Below are 16,816 nucleotides of genomic sequence, written 5' to 3' on the forward strand. Positions count from 1 at the left end.
TGATCAGTTACAGGAGTTGGTAATGTTAGGATTTAAGTGTTCAAAACCACTAAGGATGCTTTTTGGAGATTAGATAGATGGATAGACAGATACGCAAACCCCCACCTATATAGAGGCAGGGGTTTGGGTATTTGATTTGAACTCTACTTTTGTTATACCAGTCTCTCTCCTAGGAAAGACATAGAGTTTTCAGGGTGTCTTGTGCACTCCCTCCTTCTGTGTTTGAGGAAATACAGATGGAATTGTCTTTTTTAGCTGTCGGGAAAGGCCATAAGTAATTTCAGGATGTCTTGTGGAAGATGTTGTTGAAGATTTGTAGAATATTGGGAGATGAGCCAAAAATTTAATGTGACTCTGGTGTATGAACTTGCATGCCAATGACGCTGTCTCGTATATTCCTTTTAATCTCTCACCAGTATTTCCAGCAACTATGAGTTACTCATCGATAACTTGCTCTTACAGAATTTGTGCTTTAGTGAAAGCCATTGCGTTTCTAAGGTCTTTATTCCCATGGAAATGATGGATTGTTTTGCAACGAATATATGATTACCAAGCCAGTGTGTTCTTGTTAGTATTGGCATAAAGCCCTATAAAACATAAATTGCACTGATAGCTAAATATTAGATAACTGAACTTTTCTAAGCCATAAAATTTTAAAGTATACTCAAAACCATAAAATTTCCAACTCACAGTATTTATCCAGATTAGCTACAGTGAAAGATGTGAAAGAGTGCATCTGAAAAATAGTGCCAGATACTTTAGCCAGATATGGACTACTTTCATTTAGGACATAATAAAATACTCATGATGCAATTGAAGAATAAGACTTCTTGCAGGCTTTATCAGACAAAAGCTTTCTTAGGGGAATTTTGGGCAATGTTTCTCTGCCTTCCAAGGAGAGACTAAAAGAAATGATGTCTTCATTCATTTTAGAGATTGCTTTGTGATGGAGGTGGTGGTGGAGACAGAGGTGGTAGAGAGATGGAAGTGGCGGTGGAGGAGATTGATGTGATGATGGAGGACAAGGTGGTGGTGGTGATGGAAATGGAGCTGGAGGTGCCAGCTAAGATGGAGATGATGATGGAGATGGTGACTGAGGTGGTGGAAATGGAGGTGGTGACAGGGGTGGTGGTGGAAGAGAGAGTGATGGTGGTGGAGATGGTTGACATGGAAGTAGGGGGGTGGTTGAGATGGAGATGGTTGAGATGGAGATGTCAGTGGAAGGTGGTAACAGAGGCGGTGGAGGAGAAAGCGATGCTGGTTGAGATGATGATGGTGGTAGAGGTGGTGGTATTGGAAGTGGCGGTAGAGATGGTTGACATGGAGGTTGGGGGGTGGTTGAGTTGGGGGTAGTGGTGGTGGAGGTGTTTGAGATGGAGATGGTGGTGGAAGTGATCGTGGTGGGGGAGAGAACGGTGCTTCTGGAGCTGATGGTGGCAGTGGAGGAGGTACTGGTGGTAATGACAATGATAGTGATGGCCTGGTATTGTAAAACAAAACTGTGGTCTTATTATGTCGTCCTCTGGAAAGGAGAACCTTGTTTCTCAATCCTTCCTTAAACAGATGGAGACTACCTACCAAGAGTCTGAAACAAACTATTCTCATCTCTTAGACAAGTGGAAACTTTTATTTAGTATTTAGCCGACTTGCCTTTCTTTTACTATTTCTGAAAAATTGGCACCTGTTTTCCTTGTTTAATTTTTTCAGGTCAGGAGAATTCCTCTCCATAAGTGTAATAATTGTTTGACTCTGTTCAATCATAAGCGTTTCATTTATTTCTGAACCATAGTAACAGTTTCCTTCAGTTTTCTCTAAACTCTGCCAAATGTTCTTTCTTAGGTGCTTCTCTTGGTTTAACCTGAAGTTTGTATTGGGCATGTAAATGCCAGTAGATTTGTAGTTCTCAGAGTTTTGCCCCCTGAGACACCTCTGTTTCCTGCACAGACTTCCATAGTCCCTGGTCACCCTGCCTCTGGCCCCAGAAGAACGTGGGTTACTACTGTCCCAGTCTTAGGTCTGGGAAGGGGGGCAAGAGGCTCCTCCTGTGATCCTTCATTTAGTTCCCTTTTCTAAGCCCAAGTGACTTTAAAGACATATCCTCCAGTTAAAAGGTTTTATGTAGGAAAAAGATTCTCAATTTTAAGTTCCTTTCCCAACATGGGCTTTGACTTTCTGTTTTTGAAGACAAGGTGTGCCGTGAGAAAAGACTCCCTCTCAGTCAAGATCTCAACTATAATCCCTCTGACAACTGTTTCAGTCATTTACAGGGAATTATGCTTATGTCATAGGAAGTTGATGTTTTCCACAAGGAAATTAAAAACTGTTACTAAGGCCCAGAACATGCAAAAAGGAAAAAAAAAAAAAGACTCTTGAGACTAAGTTAAAGGAAAAATATCTGGGAAGAGTGCTGCCATATGTGTTCATTCAACAAATGCTTATGGAATATCTACTGTGTGTCATTTTCAGAAAATATTTCTTAAAAGTTGTAATGGGGTTGAGGTAAATGCACCATCTGTAATTGGTAGTAGTTTAACTGGTTCATGCTACTACTCTAACTAGAGGCAGGAGAAGGCACAGCTTGGGGGCACAGGCTCTGTCATCCATGGTGCCATCCATCCAGAGTGAGCCTGAGAATCCCAGCTGCCTCATCTGCCGGCAGTGTGACCCTGGGCACATTTCTGACGTGCCCGTACCCTGGCTCCATAAGGGGCTGTGGGAGTGACCCGGTGCAGGTGGGCATCTGCAGCTGTTGTTAGTGAGTACAGAGGATGAGGCAGCAAGACATGTGGGCACCAGCACTTGTGGCTGTGAACTACCGACCTTTGCCTAAATAGCTTCAGAGACACGTTGCTTTGGGGTTGGCTGCACTTTCATATTTACCCAGAGCTGCTTAGAAGGTTTTGGGGCTGGAGAATGATTGATTCTTAAAGTATTCAGAGATCTGGAGTAAGATCTCTGCTATAAAAGAAAAATTGGTTCAAAAAAAATAAAAATAAAAAGTAAAAGAAAAATGGTTTTGACTGGAAAATATTCCAAATGGCAAATTAAACATGGGATGTGGTTGCTGTTCTGCCATAAAGTTTTCTTGAAAGTGGGAAACAAGGAATGTGGGAGACCAGAGTGCAGTTAGCGTGGGTTCTGGAAAGGTCCACTCTGTATCCTGACTGCCTCTCACACCTCCGAAGGCTTCCAGTATAGAAAACAAGCAGGACTGGATAAAGCACATCCGCGAGGTCATACAGGAAAGGACCATTCACCTGAAAGGAGCCCTGAAGGAGCCCATTCACATTCCCAAAACGGCGCCGGCCACCAGACAGAAGGGCAGGAGGTCAGTGCCTGGCGATTTGGGGTGCATTTGTCTTTCTAGTAGGGAGGGAGCAAGGCAATGTTAACTTACTCTTTTTCAAAGATGATTTTTCTTAAATATTTTGAGGAATATTTTTTTAAATACGGTGTATGTATCACATCACTCTTCACAATGAAATTGCTTTGTCAAGACAAGAGCCTCCTTCAGCTTAAAGTGAATGAAGGGCTGTATGCAGATGCCTCTGCGCCCCTTTCCCACTGCACGTGTGAGTCTGGATGCATGGGACCCAGATAAGCTCTGTCGTGTCTCAGATGTTTGTGTTTCTCGCTTCTGTGATGGAAATTACCACAACCGCATCTTACCGTTGTGCGCATTACACAGAGAACATGTGCGGGACACTTGGCCTGGTGCACAGCACAAAGCTGCACAGCCAAGAGCAGCCTGGCTTCACTCACACCACACTGGAGAAGTCCAGCAGTGTCAGTAATGAAAAGTTTGTTTGCTTCTTCAGGGATGGAGAGGATCTGGATAGCCAGGGCGATGGGAGCAGCCAGCCTGACACAATCTCTATCGCCTCGAGGACGTCTCAGAACACACTGGATAGTGATAAGGTGAGCTGTAACCCGCACTTTCTTTGTGGGGCAGGGGGCAGGTATGGAGGGAGGGGTAGCTAGTCTTGAATCTGATAGGAAGCAGCCTGTTTCTCTGTACATATGATACTTCATCACCAACATTTTCAAACAGTCACTATGAGCTGAGTGGTGCCAGGCACAGAAGCAGGGGCACAAAGTTGGAGTGTCAGGGGTAAAGTCTGAGGGTTCAGGAAAAATTGCCTGCCCTTCCCAGTGTCCTTACATGGTTTTTCTATCAGAGTGTTCTAGGACAGGGGTCTAAGCTTTATAATTTTACATTATGCAGAAGGACCTATTATTTTACATTTAAATGCTACGCAGAGCCCTGATGATAAAAGTGGAGCTGCTCTGATTAAAGCAGGGGTGCCGGCATCCTCAGGTTGGCCCTGAGGCTCCTTGTCAGAACACAGGTGCCACAGAACGCAGGAAATGTGCCCTGGTAGGAGCCTGCGCCAGTGCCGACCATTAGGAAGATGATCTGATTGCTATCAGGGAACGTCCATGTAGCTCTGCCTTCTACGAAAGGAGTGTAGAGTAACTGTCTCATGGTCTGTCCTGATACAATCCCCAAACTAACAAAATAAATCGACAGGAGAATTTGGAATCCAGGCTGACTTGAGGCACAGTTAACCAGAATCCTCCGTAAAAGCCAGTGGCAGGGTGGGGGGGAACGACATTCATGTCTGCTAAATAAGTCTTCTGTTCCCACTGAGATGAGCACGTGTTCTGTTTCTAAATTGCTAGACCAATTTCTCCAAAAAGGTTGACAGTAAATAGGGGTTTTATTTAATGCACCACCAGTTCAGGATTCCTGTGTTTCCCACTACTGGTGCAAGCTGTACTTTCTTATTGAGACATTCGTCCCAACTGGGGGGACATGGGACTCTGTTCTGTGCCTGGTGCCTGCACAGCCCCTTGTTTGTAGCCAGGAAGTGTCCTGACTTCACTGTCCATTGGAAACAAGTGCTGACATAGGAGAGGGTCTAGTATCAGGGACTGTTTTAGATGGCAAGTCTCAGAGGCCCAGGTAATGGGCTTGTCTCACTCGATTTTGCAGTGGATTCATGGTATGTAATGCACTTTACTGGAGAGAAGTAAGTGGGTTTAAAAGTACTGCTCTCCTACAACGATTTCTTTTTCAAGATCCTTCTGGTTTGAGTGATTTTGTTTTTTTCTATTCTACTTTTTGAGTTCACTAAATTCTAAGTCCTAGAACCTAGAATGATGAGAGTAATAGGATGGAGAAGAAAAACAGTGTCCGTTTATTTTGCTTAGAGACAAGTGGCAAGTTTGTCTTGCCAGTGTTGGGTAATGAGGAAGAAGATAAATGACACATCATGCATCTGGTGTGTAATAGCTTGTTTCCTGCAGCCCTACCCCATAGCCAATTAGTTAAAGTTTGAACTTGGAAACCTTTTATTAGAATAATTCTGATTATTTTCTTTAAAAAAGTTGAGGTGAGTGAGTTCTCTAACTTGTCTGTTTACACAAGACTTCCACCTGAAGGAAATAATAAATAATTTTGGAAAGAACAGTAGCTCAAGTGGAGGGGAACATTCACCTTCATTCAGACTGCTCCCAGACTTGCCGTGGTGAACATCAGCACCCCAGCCATCGATCTGCCCTCAGACCCCAAGTTCACATTTTTACCAAATAGATTCTCATGGATCTGGTCTGGGTTTACTCTAGAAATTAGTTTTAAAGTTACTTTTTAGGAATAAGGTATTTGAATGAAATTGCCAAAGAGATCAATAAATGGAAAAACTTTTGGTAAGACTTTTCCAGAGGTTGGTCCATGTTTGGAAAGGGTGACTTTTTTCCGGTGGTATATGTGTAAATGGGTGGATGGCAGTGGTAGTTTGGAAATGCCCCCCTCTTGTCTGGTAAGGGGCTCTGGCTCCCATTCCCACTCTGAGATGGAGTTGGTCCACTGCGTGCTGTGCTTTCTGGCCTGTGGAATATTCCTGTGCTAGTCCTCCGTTGTAGCTCTGGTGCTCTGTTGTGTGGCTGACTGCAGTCACAGAAAATAAGCTCTATCCTGTGGTTAGGAAGAGTGTAACTAGTTGTGCTTCAGATCCATTGTAGTATAATAGGGCTTATGTGAACTTGTACTCAGGCTTATACAAGTCCTACAGAAAAATGAGGCATTGTCCTAAGGCTGTTGCTAGTAGGACAGCAAATTCTGTTTGTGCCCAATGAGAGAAGGGGAATGAATCACTACCAGAAAAGTACGGGTTTGTAGGAATTAACCATTTTACCCTCGCAGTCTATCAGGGTGTTAGGCTTTTTAAATAATCTATTAAATCTCCTCCCTGTGGAGGTAATTCACCATTTTCTGCTTCCCTCATCTGATGCATTGTCTTCAGACTTCATGGTGTGGCTCCGAACTCCCCAAGGACCACTTGTGCTCATACAGCCACCGCCCCACCGCCTGAGCGTTGCAGAGGCTCTCCCTGGTGCTCCTGGAGAAGCCATGGCAACAGCCTCCCACTCAGCAGCTCACAGCCTAACGTTCCCGTGATTCCTAACCTCTGGAAGTAATGACACTCCAGAACTCGTTTCTTAAGTGGACCTGGCATGTACTTCCTTTTATACCCCTCACTGAGACCATAGGTCCTTGATAGGTTCCAAAGTACCAAAAAGGAAGGGATGAACTATCTTCCTAAGACTAGAACTGTAGCGAGTTACCTTCTTCAATTCTTAGGGTCTGTATCTGGGATGAGAGTAAATAGCATGTGAGACTTCATGATGATAACTCAAAATCTGGAGTTTGGAGAGGACATTCCCATTCAGCCATAGGAGAAAGAAGGAATGTGTTTGCTACCACATGAATGCCGGCATTTGTGTGTTCTCTGCTTCCGGAGGGTTTTCTTATTACTCTCTCCCCATCTTAAACTTCTGGTAGATGCTTCAGGGTCAGTAGAGGAGTCAGGAAAATACACTTGAAAATTAGGAGACTGTATCGAGTCAGCTTGTAAAATGCACTGTTTGAACTGGGCTTAGCCAGAAACCCCCTTCTCTCCGATGGCAGTAACTTTTCTTGTCTCGGGGTACCTTCCACCCTGCATATTTCAAGTTTAAGCAGCCTCTGATGACACAGGCAGATAGATCTGGGGAGGGAAACTACTTAACCATATTCTTTCTGTTGGACTTAATTTATGATGTCTGTTATGAGTTAGTTGTTATCATGGGCTTTGGTTCCATTTCAGAAACTGGTGGGGGAGATGCTTTTGACTTGGCCTCTTGGAGAATTTGTAAGGGAACACGATCAACCCAGTGCTGTAGTAATTCTCAGATGAGGCACACAGGATGTGTTTTGGAAGAGTCTGTTAAGGAGGGGCTCCTGAAGACGCCCTCTTTCCAGGGAGCACTGTTCCCAGAGCTTGAGTGGGCAAGTCACAGATACAAACCACATGCCCCATGAGCACATTTCTTTCTTTGAAAACATCAGCTTTAAAATATGCCATCTCCTTGTTCCAAAAGTAAGCTTAGCAGTGATTCTTGCCCATACTCATGGTACTTGCACTGATAAAAGGATCTTATGAAAATATAATTTGGGTTCCAAAGAAATCAAACGGTTGCCAGATTCTTATCTCATATATCCTGAGTTTGTCTCCCTCAGGCAGGGAGGAGAATGCTGAGCCAGCCTTCAGGACACTTAGGAGATGAGGGAGGTTGGATGACCCTCTCAGGGCCACCCAGCAGCAGAGAGCTAGAGCCAGGAACGAAATGTGGATTTAATTACCTGCTAGTGTCTAGAACTTATTATTTCACATTAGCACTGGATATGGAGCTAAATATTTTTAGTGTGTTAAAGAAGCATTTTTGACCTTTTTTCCTTTCATTTGCCTTATTAGTCTGTGGTTTATTTTATATAACAAAAATTTATATTAAAAGGAAAATAGAAAATACGGGATTCAAATATAGGCTACTGTAGAACCAAGCATCCTGAGGTCAAGATTTATCACCAAGGCAGATGAGGGAGCCTGTGGAAAAGCTGACCCAGGCCTTCAGGGGTCAGTGTGCACTTTCTTTCACATTGTTGAAGGTAACGCAGTTCTTATTTTTAATGAATGAGAAATTCAATTGATACTGATACTTGGCATGAATTGCCCTGAGCTTAGAATATGAACATATGAGCCACATATTTAAAAAAGTAAATGGTTTCAATTACTCTTTTTTTTAAAAATTTTTATTTATCTATGATAGTCATCAGAGAGAGAGAGAGAGGCAGGCTCCATGCACTGGGAGCCCGACGTGGGATTTGATCCTGGGTCTCCAGGATCGCGCCCTGGGCCAAAGGCAGGCGCCAAACCGCTGCGCCACCCAGGGATCCCGGTTTCAATTACTCTTAATGAAGTTCTGCATGGCTCTGTGTTGGGGAGATGAGATTTTATGTACTTTAAAAGTCACCCAACTTTCTCTATGAAATGATGTTCTAATGATAGGAACTTGGTGGGATTTATGTAAATCACAGTGTATGCTTTAAAATGTGGCGGAATTCACCTGAGAAAGGAAACTTGCATTGAGCCTCCTCAAGAAATGCCACCTGCTTCCTTCTGGCCCGCCTCCCTTGCATACCTGGCACAGAGCGGCCCTCCCAGGAGCCAGGTGAGCGCTGCCTTTGAGCTCCCGCAGCTTGCGCCTGGTTCTCCCCCTGGCTGAAAGTGCTGGAAGCAGGAGGGCACCATGGCTCGGGGGAGAGCTCAGGCTGCCAGCCTTGCCAGAGCTCTCAGTCTCCCGGGACCTCACGTAGGTTTGCCCCTGTGTGGATGTGACTGTAGTCCTTTCACTCGGAAGCCTCTCTTCAGGAGTTTTAGTACCCCCGGACAGAAAACCCTGGACTCTGCTCAGAGTGTGGCCGAGCAGCTATATGGAATAGCAGGTGGTTAAGAACAAGGAGGTACCTGCCAGCCAGACCTCTGGGCTCTGCTCCTCAGCAGCCTTGGGGAACGAGCTCACCTGTCTATGCCTCGGGCCCCTCATCTGTAACTGGGAACAGCACTTCCACTCCCCCATAGGGCTGTGCCTCGCCTGTACTGCGCACGTAATGAATATTAGCTCTGGCTGTGTCTTCATCATTACAAGTGCTGCCTCTCCCTCCTTCTGGGACTGTTGGTCTTCATTGCCAGCTGTTGCAGGTTTTTGCTATCTGTGTTGGCCACCCTGTCTCTGTATTTGCCTGCTCCTGATTGCAGTGGATTTGGAGCTGTGTTTGTTAGGAGCTGGAAGCTGCCCTAAGAATTAATTGCTCGGTGTTAGTGCCTGGAGTTAAGCATTGTGGTGTCTCAGCAGTAAATTACTGCATAGCAAATGGGCTGACATTGAAGAGGGGGACTCTCCCTCAAAACATCTTCCCCCCCAACCCACCCCACCCCCGCCTCACTCAACTTTGACCCTCGGAATTAGCTGCACTGTGGCCATGCTGTGTGCATATAAAATGACTGCGAGCTATTGACAGGTACACCTGGATCGCCCACCGTGTGCTGCCAGCCCGGGACAGGTGCTTCGGTGCAGTAATGCACAGGGAGACACAGACACACACACACACACACACACACACACACACCAGCAGCCTGTGTGACAGGGTGCACCTGGCGTCTCTTGCTTCCTTTTGCTAATCTTGATCTTCTGTTTTCCTAAGTGACTCTGGTTTGGTTTGGTTTTATAATTTTTTTTAATTTTTTTTTTTTATTTATTTATGATAGTCACACACAGAGAGAGAGAGGCAGAGACAGAGGCAGAGGCAGAGGGAGAAGCAGGCTCCATGCACCAGGAGCCCGACATGGGATTCGATCCCGGGTCTCCAGGATCGCGCCCTGGGCCAAAGGCAGGCGTAAACCACTGTGCCACCCAGGGATCCCTGGTTTGGTTTTATACTTTTTAACACTTTTTTAAGTGCTCTCATAAAACCACAAAGTGGAATATAGTCTTTGATAATTTTAGTTAATCAGAAAAACAAAATCACCCACACTGAAGTAGAAAGCCTCAGTTCTTTATTCTTTCCTTGTCCTTCTTACTGTTTTTTAGTAGGCTCCATGCCTAGCATAGAGCCCATCTCAGGGCCTGGACTCACAACCCTAAGATTAAGACCCTGAGCTGGGATCCAGAGTCAGATGCTAAGCTGATTGAACCACCCAGGTGCCCCAGAAAGCTTCAGTTCTAAGAAAAGGCAGTTTTGTTTTGTTTTTTTAAATACAAAGTTTGGCTAGAAATGTAACAACAGTGTTTACAAAAACAGTGTTGCATTGAAAAGTGCTTTTTAATGTAAATTTTACAGTAAGGATCAGAGTTACTATTGAAGGTGTTTGGATTCAGCCTTGAGGCTGGAGGTTTATTCTAGTCACTCTTCCTTTTGGTGAGAAGCCCAGTCAGCTGGCTAACTCTCCATCAAAGGCAAAAAGAGTCATTTCACAGTAGCTTTTCTGGATGAAGGGTGGTTTTGCTTACTCAGTAGATAGGTTTCTTTGGGCTAAAGTGTCTTACAGAGATGACTTGGGTTAGTACAGGTGGTGATCGGCTGTCTACTTTCTGGCTCTTAGGCCTTTTTCTGCGTTAACTAACTAAGGTTCTCATTAATTTGCCACCACACACCCCCAGGGTCCATTCATCTCTCGTTCTAGTATGTGGAGCGAGGGGAAAGTTGACATTTACAGGTCAGCTTCTGTGAAGTCTTCAAGCCTGATACATAATCGCTGCCCTGTCTCCAGTTGGCCTGCCTTTTTACATTTAATGCTTGCCTTCTCACTTGTGGCTTTTAAATTGGTTTTTGTTTTTTTTTTTTAACATCTAATTTTCCATTGTACGTCAAGTATATCACAAGGTCAAGGAGGCCTTGGTTCCAAGAATTATTTTGGTGTCAGAAAACCAATGTGCGATCATGTCAGTAAAGAATTAATATCCCTGAATACCATACTTGGTGTTTCTTTTCTGGATGACACATTTCATATGGTAAGCTGCTGCTTTTGGAAAAAAAAAATCTTTTCTTACCAATTTCTTTGTGTGTCTGTGTTGTAAAAAACATAGAAAATTTACCCTATTGATAATTTTTTCAGTTCCTACAGATTTCTTTCTGTACAGCTTTCTTTCTCTATGTGTGGGAGCCCATGACAGAGGTCCTCCCTGAAACTCATCAGCACATTTTAGTGAAGGTTTCTCCTGTGGACTTGGTTTCGGGGTTAGGGTGAGTGTGGGGCCTGCTGCTTATGTCATTAAGCCTGTCACTAATCAGCCTAAAGCCCATGAGAAGCCCGGGTGGGTAGGCCTGGGGGGTTGATGCGTTTCCTTGGGGAACCCTTAGGGCTGCTAGGGGCTGCCTGTCTCTTGTAAGCATTGCCAATAAGGGAGCTGTACTCTCTAGTCCCCTTTAACCAAGCAACCAGTCCTTAGTCTGCTCCATGTGAAACCTCCACAAAACCGTAAGACTCTTGTGAGGTTCCTGAGTTACTGAACTGTACTGGGCTGTAGGCTGTGACTGTTCACAGCGTTGAGACACTCTGTTCTTCGGGGGGAAATGGCTTTTATTAGACCACAGTGCTGCTTTCCTTTTGAATTGCTCTCAGAAAATTGGCCAGACACCCACCAGCAGTTGACCTTAGGCTCTTGAAGTGGAATCATTTGCAGCAAGGGCTCCATCGTCCAAGGCCAGTGGTGAAGAGCCTGCTCTTCCTTCCACAGAACCTGCCCCGAACTCACCTTGGAGCTCATCATGCAAACTAGGCGTTTGCTGTTGTCTCTGCAGACCTCTGTGTGAGACTGCCTCATTTTTGTGCCCCGGGGCAGGGATGCACTGAGGTGGTGGGCTGAGAAGTCCCCAGCCCTGGGTCTGTTTTAGTTACTTTTGTCAGCTGGGTTCAGGCAAAGCAACAATAGAACGTAGTTTCTCTAGAACACCTAAACAGTAAAGTTCTGTTCTGTGTGGTGATTGTTGAAGATTCACATGCCAGTGACCAGAGATGAGTGTTTCATTCTTCTGGGTGAAAGCCCACAGCTAATGTTCACTTCCAGTCTTTCTGGAAAGAATTTAGGCAGAGAGACCCTGATTTGATTCTGCTGATTGTCTGTGGCTCTGGGTCATTGGCATTCTCCCGGGAGCCCTCATTGAAGGACATGAGGTGGTCCTGCAGGATACGTTTCCAGGCTGGTTTCCATGGTCCGTGTGCTAAGTCCTGTTCACTGCCATGCTTTTTAGTCACCACGGTGGTTTTTTTAAAGGAGAAAAACAGAAAGATGGCGGCGGTGGGGGGTGGGGGACGGACGACTGTCTTCTATGAATTTCACAAGATTTAATGTCAGTTATGGAAACAGACTTTCATAAATTGCGATCCTAAACTCAATGCATGTGGTAAGGAGCCTCCGATAGAAGTCCATAAAATACACAGAAGTGAACAAAATACTGTGAAAATGTTCTCAAAGTACAGTTGGAAGGGAAAAGTGAGTTTTTAAACTAGATAAATGGAATGGTAATTCAGCATAGTAATGCATTTGGGTCACTGGTGTAGAAGTAGCATTGAAAACAGGTACTTCTCAGTTGTACTTAAGATGTTTATTATCAGAACCTTTTCTACTTAGGAAATTAATTCTTAAAAGGCCATCATGAGGCATTGCTTCCTCAAAGTAGTTATCTTAAGGCTTTTACTTTTTAAAAAAAAAAAATTTTTTTTTAATTAGCACACTGGTTTTGAAGACTGGCTTTGTAGTAAGTTTAAAATATTCAGATGTGAACATTGAGACCAATGCATAGGATTTCTGGGCCCCAGAGAACATCCTATTAGTCCTCCCATTTAAAGATTTGTACAGGAGATTCTTATGGAAAAGCCAAGCAGGTACAGTGTTTTCTGACGACAATTTTTAGCAATGTTGAAAATAGATTCCTGTACTAGATTTTGTTGGTAAGTTCTCCAAAGTCACTGAAAATGAATTTTAACTCCATATGATATTCTTTGTCAGAATAAGCTTGATTTTTCTTAGGCTCGGTCAAGTCCACAGATGTTTCCAATAGTTTTTGATGACTCTGTAAGGGGCTAAGGAGTCGGTGCCAGAAATAGAGTCGAGCTTAACACTCCTCTTTGGGCAGCCCTCTTCTCCCCTTCCCACCCTTCCCCCACCTTCACAATGCACCACATGGCTTTGAGCAGTCTGAAAAATTAATAAAACGCCCAAGAATAAAGCTAGCAGAGGACTGGTGATGAGAATGTGTCTTGAAGTTGTGCTTCCCAGGGCCGGGGGTGGAGACATGTCCAGGTAGTGTGAGGGGCTTGCAGCATGGGGCCCCGGGTAGGGGGCAACACGCTGTGCACACACAGGCACAGGCAGGTCACCGGTAGCATGGGAGAGCTCCAGCAGACCTGAAGGGGGCCACCGGAAATATAGGCCCCACGGGGCCTTAGCACACTGGACTCCATATTGAGGCCTCTTCACTCGTCACGCCTTCCCTGGGACAGTAAACATTCCTCCTGTTTTGTTTTTTTTTTAATATTTATTTATTATTTATGACAGAAAGAGAGAGAGAGAGGGGCAGAGACACAGGAGGAGGGAGAAGCAGGCTCCATGCCAGGAGCCCGATGCGGGACTCGATCCTGTGACTCCAGGATCGCGCCCTAGGCCAAAGGCAGGCGCCAAACCACTGAACCACCCAGGGATCCCCTCCTCCTGGTTGTTACAGGGATTAACCACTTCCAGAATGTGGGGTTTTATGAGGAAAATTCTCCTGCCAGGGCCTCTACCTTTAACTTTTTAACATTATCATCTTTGTTCACAGAGAAGCATTTAAGGGTGAGCATGGGTTTCCCACCAAGGAATTTATAAAATTTAGAAGGGCATTAAACTTTTGTGAGAAATCTCATTTGTGGCCTAGCAGAGACCTTTCATTTTGTTGATATTTGTACTTTATTATGGAAGGGTTTTGTTTTGTTCTGTTTTGCTTTCTGTGGTTGTCTTATGGACATGTGTTTCTGACTGTGAATATCTAAACTTTCTCTCAAAAGATCAGCTGTTAGAACAGGAGGATGATGAATAGCATGGGGCATGCCAGGGCGCTGGCCGACCATGAGCCCGTGCAAGAGGCACGGATTCCCAGTTCCCTCTGAGTCCATGGGAGCCGTGAGGCCTCTAGAGCCAGGCTGTTTCTCAGAGGGAGGCCCATCCTTCCACCCACCAGCCATAGCCCAGCCCACCTACTCTTGTCCTATGCCACTGCCCTGCAGGGGGACAGAAGCCGGGGCATGTGGCCCATGGAACACAGGTGGAGTCAGCTTCTGAAGTCACAGAAGAAAAGCCCATGTTTTATTTTGGTTTTTCAAATGCAGTGCGTTCCATTTTTAGAGCAAGCCTATTTTGCCTTTTTCACTTCTGCAAATGATTGCTGCTGGATACAAAGCATTGGATGAGCTGTGCATCCTGTACCTGCTTATACAACCCCTGTACCTGCCATTGTTGACACTGGGGCTCAGGGGGGACTCAGACGGGCCCCCTTTCTCCCCTCACAGCCAGGCATGGAAAGTTCACAGGAAAATAACAGACCTCCTTGCTGGTGCTGATGGCATCCACACACATGCATAACCCAAGATATGGCTCGTTTCAGAATTAAGACACAATTTATTTAAAAGCTAAGTGCTAAGATAAATGCAAGAGCACCTTCTCCAAGGGCTTTGATGGGGGAATGGACAAAGCGAGGACATGGGGGCTCTGAGCAGACAGGATCTCATGGGCTCAGTGCAGGCAGGACTCACCTCAGGGCTGGGAATCACATGAGGAGGAGCCACAGAATGGACCTGGCAGGGTTCGCTGGGACCTGGCCGTCGGGGCTTTCCATCCCATGCTCGGGAATTTGGGTCTCAGGTGCTTGAATGGGAGGCTTCACGTTTCAAAAAGGCAACTGCCAAAGTGCTCACATGGCTTGAAGGTGAGCATGGAATGTGGCAGGGAGGACACCACAAAATCCAGATGAAATATGGCATAGCTGGGCAGAGGAAGGAACTGATACAAGAGATGCCTTAGATCTATTTGACAGCATTTGGAGAGCACGAGTTTTTAGTGTGGGTGACTTAATGGTGATACCATTATCCAAAAGGCACCAATGGAGAGAAACAAAATGGGGAAGCGGTTAATGAGACTCCTAGACTCACTGCTTTGGAGGGAAATGTCCAAAACGGTCTCTGGCTGTTATCTGGGATGTCTGCTTGGGGAGAAAGTAATCAGCACAGGGGATGTGCTTACAGAGCTACGTTGGGGCACAGTGGACAGGCTGTGGAGCTGGAACCACCTGGGGCTACCTGGATTGAGAGGCCAGAGGGGCCAGTCCAAAGACAGGGAGCTGGTTCACGACATTCTCATGTAAGAGGGTTGTTAATGAACACGTGTATATATGAGCTGCCCCCAGGTGTGAACAGTCTGAAGGGCAGACATACGAGGCACAGGCCACAGCAAGCAGGTGGCCGCAAGAAGGCCACACACCTGTTTTATAAGCAGAGATCATGGCATTGATGTCCATTCTAGAGTTTATGGGTATGCTCCAAAGGGCCTAAGCATTTGTAGAATTTTAATGGACAGAAAATGGGAGTGAGCTTAATGAGAGGAGAGAAGGAGGGAAGAGAGTTTCAGGCCAGAAAGTACACAGTGTATGGGAAAGAGCGAACATCCACAGAGTATATAGAATGGTGTGCTGAAAACCACGGCATGGTCAGGTGGCCTGGAAAGGATGGGGAGTGAGAGTGCCCACTAGGAGGCATCCTGGAAGGTTTTGAAGAGAGAATAAGGCACGCTCTACACACACGTAGGGATCTTGTGGCCTCTTCGGCCTCCCTGCTGTGGGCTGCTCCGCGTCGGACCCCAGTGGTGCCAGAGAGTCTGCACACGAACAGTGTGGATGCTCAAACGCCAAGTAGGAACTAAAATTTTTGAATAAAATCATCTATCACATTATCTCCATATGGTGTAATGATCTCCCAAATGGCCTTACAACATGGGTTTTACTAGTTTGCCCTATGTTTAAAAATGATTATTGTAGCACATTTTGAGTAGGGAGAGAATACTATCTCTGGCACAAAATGATATGGACACTCATCTGAAGAATCGTATCCAATTCTGACAGTGAAACCCTCAAAAATCATAATCACACATTAAAACACACAAAAAACTCAATAACTACCCATGTAATTCCAAAGAGAAATGAAGAAGCCACCAAACTGGAGAGCCCCTCATTCAGGTGGTGGCAAGTCACTGCCCCAGCCCCAGGAGGCAGCCGATCCAGGTCAGCCTCACCCGTGGCAGGTGCAGTGGCTGGGGCTCTCTGACGTGTCCCTCTCCCTCCCCAGCTCTCTGGCGGCTGCGAGCTGACAGTGGTGATCCACGACTTTACCGCCTGCAACAGCACAGAGCTGACCATCCGCCGTGGCCAGACCGTGGAGGTTTTGGAGCGGCCCCACGACAAACCTGACTGGTGTCTGGTGCGGACCACCGACCGGTCCCCTGCTGCAGAAGGCCTGGTTCCCTGTGGCTCTCTCTGTATCGCCCACTCGAGAAGTAGCATGGAAATGGAGGGTATCTTCAACCACAAAGGTAGGAATCACGAGGCACAGCTGGCTAGTGCCCACTGGAAATGAACCTGGTGCTTCTGTCCCTGTTTCTCTGCAGTCTGATGATAGGTATGATCCCTCCTTGTCACTCGTGCTTCAGGCCGTTGTCACTCTGCCTCTGAGCCTTTGTAACTCTTCAAGAGCTGGAATGGAAATGAGGATTTCATGTGTTGCTCAGAAATAATGATTGCCTTGTTTCCCAAAATGATACCGGTTTAGAGAATGAGAAGGAGGCTGCTCTCTTTGGGCCAGTGTTATTCATAAGTTGAGAACACAAAGAAGGTACCATTCTCCTCTCTGGG

The 16,816-nt window shown here is 45.6% G+C and overlaps 1 protein-coding gene across 2 annotated transcripts in view; it reads left to right on the plus strand.

Annotated features, from left to right (window-relative positions):
* Positions 1-16,816, plus strand: part of TRIO (trio Rho guanine nucleotide exchange factor) — a 356,231-nt gene that overhangs the window by 258,168 nt on the left and 81,247 nt on the right. For both annotated transcript variants that reach the window (XM_041731545.1, XM_041731546.1), the window contains exons 32-34: positions 3,186-3,328; positions 3,819-3,918; positions 16,254-16,497. In XM_041731545.1, coding sequence (XP_041587479.1) covers positions 3,186-3,328; positions 3,819-3,918; positions 16,254-16,497 — 487 coding nt within the window. The remainder of the gene's footprint in view (positions 1-3,185; positions 3,329-3,818; positions 3,919-16,253; positions 16,498-16,816) is intronic.

This window comes from Vulpes lagopus, chromosome 17 (assembly GCF_018345385.1).
Source record: "Vulpes lagopus strain Blue_001 chromosome 17, ASM1834538v1, whole genome shotgun sequence".
Lineage (NCBI taxonomy): Eukaryota > Metazoa > Chordata > Mammalia > Carnivora > Canidae > Vulpes > Vulpes lagopus.